The sequence below is a fragment of the Rutilus rutilus genome, assembly GCF_951802725.1.
Source record: "Rutilus rutilus genome assembly, chromosome: 17".
In the NCBI taxonomy this organism is placed as follows: domain Eukaryota; kingdom Metazoa; phylum Chordata; class Actinopteri; order Cypriniformes; family Leuciscidae; genus Rutilus; species Rutilus rutilus.
Window position 1 is genome coordinate 34,193,876 of NC_140230.1, and position 12,633 is coordinate 34,206,508.

At 41.4% G+C, this 12,633-nt stretch overlaps 1 protein-coding gene across 1 annotated transcript in view; it reads right to left on the bottom strand.

The window, feature by feature from the left end:
• The window catches only part of slc9a1a (solute carrier family 9 member A1a), a 51,053-nt gene that overhangs the window by 19,500 nt on the left and 18,920 nt on the right, over positions 1-12,633 (bottom strand). Inside the window, exons 2-3 of the mRNA XM_084385305.1 lie at positions 10,055-10,515; positions 1,934-2,184 (exon numbers count right to left, since the gene is read on the bottom strand). Of these exons, the coding sequence (XP_084241431.1) occupies positions 1,934-2,184; positions 10,055-10,515 (712 nt within the window). The remainder of the gene's footprint in view (positions 1-1,933; positions 2,185-10,054; positions 10,516-12,633) is intronic.

Sequence of the window (12,633 nt, forward strand, 5' to 3'; positions counted from 1 at the left end):
ATTACTCATCCATGTTTTTAGCTTAGAAATACAGCCGGAGAGAAAACCAACGTCAGGGTGTTCACTAGATTTAAAGAGTATATAAATCGGCGTATCATCAGCATAAAAGTGATAATGGAGGCCGAGCGATCGCAACAAATGACCAAGTAGTGACAAATAAATACTAAAGAGCAGAGGGCCCAAGACTGAGCCCTGGGGAACACCAGTGAAAACAGAGCTAATCTCAGACCTGAAACCACCCATGGAAATAAACTGAGAACGGTCAGTGTAATAGGTTTTAAACCACTTCGAAGCTGTGCCCGAAACACCAAAATCTTGTTCAAGGCAGATGAGTAATAGATCATTAAACACAAATGAGAGGCAACAGCACACAAGTACTTTTTTGCCAAGAACGGAAAATTTGAGAAGTCTGTGATGCAAAGCTGACTTTCAGCATCATTACTCCAGTCTTCAGTGTCACATGATCCTTCAGAGATCATTCCAATAGGCTGATTTGCTGCTCAAGAAACAATTATTATCAATGTTGAAAAAGATGTGCAGCTTAATATTTTTGTGAAAAGTTCAAAAGATCAGCATTTAATATGAAACAGTTTTTTTAATAATATTATAAATGACTTTATTGTCAGTTTTTATGTTAACAGTTAAATAATTAATAACTATACTGCCCAGCCCCAGTCAAAACTATCCATTTTAAATTGTTTTGTTGTAATAGGTGGAACGGTTTTGATAACCTTGAGACACATTGTGAATTACTGCTCTGTTTCCAGGCCTGTCAGAGCCTCAGACTCTTTTTATCATCCACCAGGTCATAATAACCGAGAGCCGTCTTCAGCACCGGAGTATTGACCGAGCTCTGACAGCCTTTTACTTACGAGCCTTGAAGACATAGTGTCTGAATCCAAACGCCTTTAGACTATACATCAAGTGTCAGCGACAAGCTGTTAAATCACTGGATGCTTTCAAATTGGAGAAATACAAGTTCTGACCCGTTTCATCTGGCCCTGCTTATTGATTTTATCATTTAGTCAGAAACAGAAAAAGCTCGTGCAATTCAGTCTCCTGCAAAAGGCACCCGACGCTCATAACTAAATTGAAATATTAAAGAAATTAAACGCTTAAATCAACCTTAAATATTAAAATGAATGCATATCCCTGATGCATTATGCATGAATAATCTGTACATGTTATTTCAAATAAAAATGTCTTTGTCATTTTCCCGCAAATAATAACTTCACAGTAATAAAAAGGAAAATAAATGTATTAATTTTGCTAAATTCTTCACTTATATCATGAATTCAGCTGTATTTATGGTGTATCAGCCACTGATATTTATAGGCTGATTTTTGATCAATTTAAACCATTGGCATTTCAGATATAGCATGAAAAGGCCGATATAACAATCCGATCATTTATTAGTTAGGCACTAAGTTTTATATGTATCATTTATAGCTGTATGTAGTTGTTTGTCTGTTCCATACAATGTTTTTTTCTGGTTAAGATAATAAAACACTTGCCAAAATGTTTTTACAAATAATTGTCAGCATATATAGTTTGATAGCAAAAATAACTTCCGAATGACGTTGTCATGTTTTGTTTTATTTTTCTTACTTTGCGCCTCTCTTATAATGTTGGGCTGCTGAATGTTAAATGGATCCACGTTTTGATGATACAGCAATAAACCAGCTTGTATACCTCAATGCATGCGTTTTTGAACTTCGCTAATCTATTAGCTTTGCTAATCTTTATCTGGTAATCAATTTTAACGATAAAAGTTCAAATAAGTAAGCGAAACAGCGGTAAAATCCTATCAGTGCATCCCTAGTCATTATTCAGCTCAATTTTTAACAGTGTTGATTCAAGTTAGTTAATCAATTGTGAAAAACTCAATTCAACAATAAAGCAGCTCTACAGAAGACAGTTAGTGGTCTCTTACGCCATGATGCCGGACAGATGGAACACCTCCGCGGACAGGTAAGCCATGTAGCTGTAGACGAAGACAAACAGGGGCTCGATGACACGGGTGTGCGAGGTGAACCGTGACGTGAAGGCCGCCAGGAGGCCGTAGATGGCGCCCACCACGATGCCACCCAACGACACCACCAGGAAACACACGACACCCAGGAACACATCGGTGACAGTGATCGTACCTACACTGTGGTACTCCTCAAAGAGATGATACAGCACCTACAGAGAACAACAACAACAGGAAGTGTGCATCAGAAATGAACACAATTCATCAGAACCACAGGTGAGTGAGTGTAGTAGAGCTGCCCTCGACTAAAGATCTTTCTAGTCGACAAGTAGTCGTTCATTTAAGCGATTAGTCGACTAATCAGGTGTTTATCTTAATAAGCCATAAATCATAATAATGAGTCTTTAATTGCCTATATACAGGGTTCCCACACCTTAGTTAACTTCAGGTCCAATACCCTCAAATTCAAGGACTTAATTTGGGGACTTAATTCAAGGACTCAAAAACTCATTGGTGTTTCCTTGTAAGATGCATTGATACAGTTTTCATGTGTCAAACACAACTATTTTTTTTTTTTTTTGCCATATGACCAATATTCTATTCATTGGCATATGACCAATATTCTATTCTATCCATATTCATATTCGGTACATCCTATACTGTATTCTAAAATGATCTGATATTAACTTTTGCATGGATTTCTTTTTAAAGGAGCTTAGGCTCATGTAACCAGAAGTTTTGTATATGAATATGCTTTTAAGTTTTTCTTGCCTCATGGGTTTACATTATCTTAAAGCAAAGCAATTAAACATTACATTAAATAAAATATTTGGGCAAATGCGTGTAACTAACGTAAAACAAGCAAGCTAGTATGCATAGGCCACGAAATAACACATTAGCGGACCAGAGGAAATAATATGGATTTTTTCCCAGAAAACTTCTTGCAGAAAATAAATTCAAGCACTTTCAAGGACCCGTATATATTTATGTTTATTTCCAAAAACTTTCCAGGGCCTTGAATTGTTTTTTTTCTTCAGATTCACAAACTTTCAAGGATTTCAAGGACCCGTGGGAACCCTGTATATAATACATAGCCTAATCAGCGCTCAAACGCACGCATAAAGCTTGCCACAGCGCACCGGCAAACGTAATGATTATGAATAAGAGACTGTCAAAACATTTTAATAGTGTTTTCGGCTGCAGAGATTAAGTCGACGATACTGACTCGTCATCTCCGCAGTAATGTGCACGTTTCATACGGATTACATAATCTGAAAATATTTATTTTCCATTTGAACTGGTTCATTTAAAAGTAGACATTTCAAGCTTTCTATAGATATATTTCTAATGTCTGTGAGGCAAGTATACGCTGAGATTCGGTTCACTGAGACCGGGACGGGAGAAAGCGCATCCTGATTGTTTTCATTATTTTACAACATTTTGTTGTTATTGTGAGTTTACAGAAATAAAAGTAGACCCTTTACAGTTTGCATTACTCTTATCTGTATGACCAAAAAATGACTTTAGTATTTTAAGTTAAATGCGAGTGATCTTGCCGGCGCCTGTGCGTAATAAATGTATTGCTCAGTGTTAAAGGGGTGATGAAGTGAGAAATCAAATTTTCCTTGAGCTTTTGTAAGTTTCAGAACTGAAAAATTCCTTGTTAGTCCAATAAAAGCTTTTATTGACACCAGGCACAGCGAACGACAGGTTTTTGAAAGTGGGGATCTCTGACGTCAAAGGGTATCAAACCCCGCCTCCGCAGAAGAAGATCAACGCCTACTTCAACAATGCCTGTTTAGCCCCGCCCACCGATTCGCGCATTACGTGAAACTCATTAGAATATGCAAAACTGTTATCCAATCATAGCATTTTACTTCCAAGTCTTCAATGCGGCACAGCCCATAAAAACCAAGCGTTTCAGGAGCTAGGCTAAAAGCCAGGGTAGAAAATAGCCTATTACTTATTCATTTTAATGTTTTTGAATGTAAAAACCAAGCGAACGTCATAAGTTGACCTCAGACAACAATATATATATATTTTTAAAAGCCAGTTCATGATCCCTTTAAATGTTAGTTTAACTAACGATTCATTTAACTATTTATTGACCTTATGGTAAAGTGCTCCCATTTAGTTAGTTAGATAGCTGTTAGTCAGTACGATAGTTGCCAGTTAGTTTAGTACTTTTGCCGTGATTGTACAGGCGTCTTGCGTAACATAAGAATATCTGCAAACATCCACATTTAGTATTTATTAACTGAGCTACACAGCATCAGACTCCTTATGAAATACATTCAATAGTATCAGTAAACATTCTTTCAATAAACTCAATAAACATTGGTTAACCGCTTCCCAGCTGAGATGTGAAGAACTGGACAATCGCCAAAAGTGTCATTTGTTCAATAGACCACTTGAGACAGAAGCTCATTCAAAGTATGAGGTCAAATCGTTGAGGAAAAACAGTTGAGTTAATGGAAACAAGATGCCTTCTCAAAAGCGCTCGATCACCTGATAAATTGAGCTGTGAGAGTGAACAAGTGTGCAGTGGATTCTCACAGACAGTGAAGGACTGGAACGATCTCATATATCATCCAGTGGCTGACCGATATGCATTTACAATAGCTGATAGGAGGGTGCCTGATTGGTGCAGGGATGGCGTATTTTTGTAGGCAAACCCGGAAGTTAGCATCACCCTGGTTCCCTCGACAAAACCCTAATAGGTTATTTCCATTGGCTTTTGGATTATTGTAGAATTGCAGAAGTGTTGTTTTGTTAATCGTTCATCTTCACACTGCAAAAAAAATGCTTTTCTTACTTCGCATTTTTGTCTGGTTTCCAGTCCAAATATCTAAACATTCTTAAATCAAGATGCATTTACTAGACAAGTAAAATTAGATATTATGTCTTGTTTTCCAGGGGAATTAATCAAAATGAAGTGAGTTTTTGCTTAAATCAAGCAAAATTATCTGTCAATGGAGTGAGAAAAATAATCTTAATTCAAACAGAAATAAGGTTATTTTTCTTACCCCAAGGACAGATAATTTTGCTTGTTTTAAGCACAAACACACTTTATTTTCTCACTTAATTTTGATTTATTTCCCCAGAAAACAAGACAATGTCTTATGGCATTTTACTACTTTAGTAAATGCATCTTGATTTAAGAATCTTTTTGATATTTGGACTGGAAACAAGACAAAAAAGTAAGTAAGAATAAGTAAGAAAAGCTTTTTTGTGCAATGCACAAATGAACACAACTTTATGAATTTTGAAGCGTAAATACAGGACAAGCGAGCAACAAGAGGCTCGACTGGAACGCGCAACTGTGTGTTTTTCTGGAATACTCTGCTCTCTTGTTATTGTCAGCGTTGCTTTGTAGTCAAGCACTTTCAAAGCGAAAGTTGGCCCATTATCGCGTTATCCACTTAATTGCAAGACCGAACCAGCATCTGTTAGAATACCTTTAAATAGACGAGATTCAGTTCACTCCCGTAGGACAAGCGAGCAACAAGAGGCTCGACTGGAACGCGCAACTGTGTGTTTTTCTGGAATACTCTGCTCTCTTGTTATTGTCAGCGTTGCTTTGTAGTCAAGCCTCTGCTCCTAGCACTTTCAAAGCGAAAGTTGGCCCATTATCGCGTTATCCACTTAATTGCAAGACCGAACCAGCTGTACTCACTCAAGCGGTGAAAGCATTTTTCTGTATATCTGTGTATTTTGCGCGCTGTCGCGGAAGCGTCAGCGGAAGCGTTCAGCTCTCGTGTTCAGCCTCCTCGTGTGAAGACCGACTCGGGTAAAGACCATCGACTCTACCTGCGCGACTCCACCGAGCAGGGACACCAGAAAGGCACTTAAAATTCGCCTTTTCCCTTTCCACTTCTTATCTTATCTTTCTCCCGAATCAGCATGTGTTTTCAACACATTCCTGTTATCGTTCGACAACGCCCTTTCACCACGCGCACAAGGCAGCGCGATACTGCTAATCTGCGTCCCATTCTCTCATCCTCACACACTCCTCTCTCTCTTTCCGTGGGTCTATGGAATTGTCAGTCAGCAGTCAACAAAGCTGACTTCATTCCAGCCTTTGCATCTCATTCTACTCTCAGTATCCTGGGCTTGACTGAGACCTGGATTCGTCCTGAAGACTCAGCAACCCCCGCTGCTCTCTCTAGCAATTTCTCCTTTTCTCACTCCCCTCGCCAGTCTGGGAGGGGTGGCGGGACAGGGCTTCTCGTTTCCAACAATTGGAAATACTCAGCGCTCTCTTCTCTATGCAACAACAATTCATTTGAATATCATGCTATCACACTTACAACTCCCAGTAAGATCCATATTGTAGTAATAAACCACATGCAACAGACTTCACCTCTCTACTAGCCTCCTTCGATCTCAAACGACACATCACCACAGGTACTCACAAATCAGGCAACCAACTGGACCTGGTTTACACACGCAACTGCATCACAGACAACATTCTGGTGAGGCCTCTCCATGTTTCAGATCATTTCCTCATCACCTTCAGTCTACAACTCGCTACCCCTGCGCCACCAACCCCACCACCAGTCACCCTCAGGCGAAACCTACGCTCACTTTCCCCCTCCCATCTCTCCTCTGCCGTGTCATCTTCTCTTCCCCCACCCTCACAATTCTCATCTCTCGATGTGAATACTGCAACGGATACCCTATGCTCCACACTAACCTCTACTCTAGACAAAATCTGCCCTCTCTCCTCCAGGCCAGCACGCGCTACTCCTTCTAACCCCTGGCTATCTGAGGTTCTTCGTGAACACCGGACCGAACTCAGGGCAGCGGAGAGGAAATGGCGCAAATCAAAAGACTCATCTGACCTGAGTATGTATAAATCTCTCCTCTCGTCCTTTTCTGCTGATGTTCATGCTGCAAAATCTTCATATTTCCACAACAAGATCAACAGCTCCTCCAACGCACGACTACTCTTCAAGACATTCAACTCACTCCTCTGTCCACCTCCACCACCACCCTCCTCCTCCTTAACTGCCGATGATTTTGCAAACTTCTTCACCAACAAAACAACAACTATCAGCAGTCAATTCTCAGCTCCACACACACAGGAACCCAGACCGACCCCTTCCACAGCCAATACCCCTCTGTCCTCCTTTTCGCCGCTAACAGAGGAAGAAGTATCTACACTTCTCCTCTCCAGTCACCCTACCACCTGCCCTCTAGACCCCATCCCCTCACATCTTCTACAAGCCATCTCTCCCACACTTCTACCAGCACTCACACACATCATCAACTCATCCCTCCATACTGGCACCTTCCCTACAGCATTCAAGCAGGCTCGGGTCACTCCACTGCTTAAAAAACCAACGCTAAACACATCTTTTGTAGAGAATTACAGACCCATCTCTCTCCTACCATTCATTGCAAAAACACTTGAAAGAGCTGTTTTCAACCAAGTAACATCCTTCTTGTCTCTAAACAACCAGCTGGATGTCAACCAATCTGGCTTCAAGAAAGGGCATTCAACTGAGACTGCATTACTGTCGGTCACAGAAGCCCTACGGATTGCAAAAGCTGCTTCCAAATCTTCACTCCTCATTCTCCTTGATCTGTCTGCTGCCTTCGACACCGTGAACCATCAGATCCTTATGTCCAGCCTCTCATCACTGGGCATCACAGGAACTTCACTCGACTGGTTTGAATCCTATCTCACAGGTAGGTCCTTCAAAGTCGCATGGAGAGGCGAGGTATCCAGAGCACATCAACTGACCACAGGGGTTCCCCAGGGTTCAGTTCTTGGTCCCCTCCTCTTCTCCATCTACACTACATCACTGGGACACATCATACAGGCACACGGTTTTTCCTACCACTGCTATGCTGATGACACACAACTCTTCCTCTCATTTCGACCAGATGATCCCACAGTAGCTGCACGGGTCTCGAGCTGTCTGGCAGACATCTCCACATGGATGAAGGAACATCACCTGCAGCTCAACCTGGCAAAGACTGAGCTGCTCGTCCTCCCTGCCAATCCGTCTCTACAGCACGACTTCACCATCCAGCTTGATTCATCATCAATCACCCCATCAAGGTCGGTCAGAAATCTGGGAGTAACGTTTGATGACCAGCTGACCTTCACAGATCACATTTCAAAGACAGCTCGATCATGCAGGTTTGCGCTGCACAACATCAGGAAGATCAGGCCTTTCCTAACTGAGCACGCAACACAACTCCTCGTCCAGGCCCTGGTCATTTCTAGGCTTGACTACTGCAATGCTCTTCTGGCCGGACTTCCAGCATGTGCTACCAAACCTCTTCAGATGATCCAGAATGCTGCAGCTCGTCTTGTCTTCAACGAGCCCAAGATGGCCCACATCACCCCTCTGTTAATCTCTCTGCACTGGCTACCTCTCGCTGCTCGCATCAAGTTCAAGGCATTGACGCTTGCTTACAGATCTATCACACGCTCAGCTCCCTCCTACCTTCACTCACTCCTACGAGCCTACATCCCCACCAGACGCCTACGATCAATCAACGAGCGACGTCTCGTGGTTCCATCACAGAAAGCCACAAAATCACTTTCCAGATCATTCTCATTCACAGTTCCATGCTGGTGGAACACTCTGCCCACCCTCATCCGGAATGCAGAATCCCTGACAACATTCAAAAAACAGCTGAAAACCCATCTCTTCCATGAGCACCTAAACTCATAAAAAAAACCTTTCCCTTAAAATCCCACTTATCATGCTTATGCTACTCTGAATAATGCATGAACTTCGTATTCTGAACACTTCTTGCGTTGTTGTTGTCTTTTGCCTCTTCATGATGACTCGCTTAATTTAGTCCTGATTTGTAAGTCGCTTTGGATAAAAGCGTCTGCTAAATGACTAAATGTAAATGTAAATATAATCGTCTGGAGTCGAACCTTCACTAAGCTTCAGTCAACTCTTTCAGTCTGTTTAAAAACATTTTCCCTGAAAGTTCAAGTAGTTTGCAAGAGTATGATTATAAACACAGCAAGGCTGTGAAGGCAGACTTAGTGAGTAGATGAGTTTACTTTAGCTTAAAAAAAATAAATAATAATAATAATTCACAAGAGGGTATTACTGAAGTATTTTATATTGTAGAAAGAAACGTGCACATATTTTGAGCTTGTGTGTTCACCACTGACCTTATTTCGAGCATTTAACTAAAAACCCGTTCAAATAACCCATTGACTTCAGGACGATGGAACTGGAAGTGCTAAAATGTGTGTTAAGCATGTAGACACGGTCAAGATGATCTGAGCACCACGATGGGGGAAGAAACGGGATCATTATTTCAGAAACTGCTGATCTATTGGGGTTTTCACGCACAACCATGATCCGAAAAAGAGAAAATATCAAGTGAGTGGCGGTTCTGTGGGTGAAAACGCCTTGATGCCGGAGGTCAGAGGAGAATGACCAGCCCGGTTCAGCTGATAGAAAAGCAACAGTAACTTGTTGCAACCGAGGTCTGCAGAAGAGCATCTCTGATCAACACAGCCTGAAGCTGACAGACCACAGCACCACAAGACCACTGCAATTCACTCCGGCTCACCAAAACTGACAATAGAAGTGTGGAAAACCGCTGTCTGGTCTGATGAGTATCGATTTCTGCAGTGACATTCAGATGGTCGGGTCGGAATTTGACAAACAACATGAAAGTATGGATCCATCCCGCCTTGTATCAGCGGTTCAGGCTGGTGGTGGTGGTGTAATGGTGTGGGGGATTACACTGGGAGTTTCAGCATCTTAGTATGCCACGAAAAATTCAGGCAGTTCTGAAGGCAAAAGAGGTTCTAGTGGCCGGTGTGTGTGCACACACACACACACACACACACACACTTTCTCTCTCTCTCTCTCTCTCTCTCTCTCTCTCTCTCTCTCTCACACACACACACACACACACCGCACGCACACGCACACCGCACGCGCACACACACACACAAACACACTCGCTCTCTCTCTCACACACACAAACACACTCGCTCTCTCACACTCTCTCTCACACTCTCTCTCTCTCTCTCTCTCTCTCTCTCTCACCCACAAATATTTATATAATTATAAGGTTCAGTGTACTCACCACAGTGACGGCATCATTAAGTAAAGACTCTCCGAACACCAGGATGTGGAGCAGCTCATTAATGTGGATCTCTTCAAACACAGCCAGCACGGCCACAGGGTCCACGGCTGAGATGATGGTCCCGAACAGCAGACATGACAGGAGGTCCACGAGCGCCAGGTCACCGCCCACCAGCTGGCACACGCCGTACAGAAGACCACCCACGAAAAACGCATTCCACAGGGTCCCCACCACCGCAAACATGAGAATGGTGCCCAGGTTCTCAGTGAAGGGTCGTATGGGCAGGAAATATCCCGCATCGAAGATGATGGGAGGCAGAAGGTAGAGGAAGAATACATTGGATTGCAGTGGCGGAGGAGTCTCGCCGACCACCTTAATGAGACCACCGACCAGCAGACCCACCACGATCAGCAGACAGCTCTCCGGCACGATAGAGGGCAAACGGGGGATCAGGTGGAACCCTACAAGAGGAAGAAACACAAGGATGGATGAAGACAGATGCTAATTAAAATTCTAATTTTAATTATTAAATCTCCGGCTATCTTTCCTGTAGCTCAAACAGTAGAGCGTTGGCACTTGGCACAGAATTCACATTTTTGCCACAAAAAGAGACACATTATGCAGAAGTATGATTTGCTGTTATGTGTGTTTGTCAGAGCCTGCAGTTGCTGTGTGACGCGCGTTCGCATCGTGACGAGCTGGACGCGCTCCGAGAGAAGGCCGTTAAAATCGATTCCCTATTTTCATTTTCGAAACGTGTGTTGGCTGGTCTGATCGATTTTTGAACGTAAAGTGACAGCCCTAGTTGGCGCTTGCAACGCCAAGGTCATGGGTTCGATTCCCAGGGAAAGCAAGAACTGATAAGAATGTAAATGTGTACCTTGAAATGCAATGCAAGTCGCTTTGGGTGAAAGCGTCTGCCAAATGCATGAAAGTAAATGTAATTAGTGATGCATCCAAAATTATTTTTTTACTGAAACCAAAATGAATGTTTTAATCTAGCCGAAAACTGAAACCAAAAATAGTTTATTTAATAATAAATTAAATAAATTAGTCATTTAAATTGCACATAAGGCAGTTTTATATCAACTTTTCAATTATGTTTTTCAATTCGCTGTTCAAATATAAACATTTAAATGGTTGCTGTAATAAAAACTTGTTTTCATGAAAGATTTATTCAAACATTCATTAATGACCAAAGACCCATTAAGTAAAAATATAATGAATATGTAATTTAGTGCATTTATTTATTAAAATGCTCCTCTCTATAGTTATTTTTTTTCTAGCTAACTAACGAGTAATAGACACTGAATGGCTGAAACAAAGTTATTTTTTGTCCTATATATTTTCGGTAGCCGAAATTTCAGTGTGTCACTAAATATATAATATAACATAATATAATAGGGGTGTAACGATTTGTTTTAACAACGATTCGATTCGTATCGCGATTCGTGGTTGTCGATACGATTCAAGGACGATATTGGTTCATTTAGAACGATCCGATCCGAATCGATTCAGTGACTTTTTAGCCAAAAATTCTTGTAAGGGAATCAGGTATCAATTAATTATGGATATAAACAAACAAGTAAACAACAATTAATGTCAAATGCATTCACATTTTATTTGAATAAAGTAGGACTGAACGATTATGACAAAAATGATAATTGTCGATTATTCCCTTGAAATTGTAATTGCGATTATTAATTACGATTATCACAACATTGAATGATGTTTTGAATAGTTTGGCCATGGGATCCCCCACATTTCTCCATGTTCATCAAGCTGCGACCCACCTTTTTAGGAATTAGATAGGCCTATTATAATACATTTGTTTACACAAAAATTGTTGACACACAAGTTCTGTCCCCCTTTACTTAACATACCAAAAAAATGGTAAGAATATGACAAATACTGATAAACAGTAGGCACTGCGAGGTTAAGCTATTAAATAGTAGTCCCAAACTAGTTTTTGTTAATACAATCTTGGTATGAGCCACCACAGTCATATAAAAATATACAAAATAACCAGTAAGTGGCATTTTGTTATGGAAACAAATAGGGCTGAACGATATTCTGTTTTAACATCGACATCGCGATGTGCGAATGAGCGATAGTCACATCGCCGGAACATGCGATGTGAAGGGTAACGTTAGTACCCATAAGAGAACGGTAGCACACAGTAAACACGAGTTTGTTGTATGGCTTTTTGCTGGGGTGACATACGCGTTCTGCGTGCCTGCACAGTGATTGGTTCGCTGTGCCGCAGCTCACCGCGCTCACAGCCAACATTCAAAAATGCGCGACGAAGAGGATCCGCCGCAAAAAAAGTCAAAATCAGCTATTTGGGACTAGCCTATTTCGTCTACAAAAAGGAGGATGTTGACCAAAAAGAGGTAGGCTACTTTGCTGGAGTGTTATAAAGTTGTGGATGGTTGTCTTTTTTAAACATTCGTTTATTTTTCGTGTTCGCATTTATGAGGAAAAAACAATGTTACGTGACATTACGGACGCGACCGTTATGAAAGCGGCACTAAAAGACTGCTTTAAAACTTTCACAGAGACCTCAAACAGAAAGCACA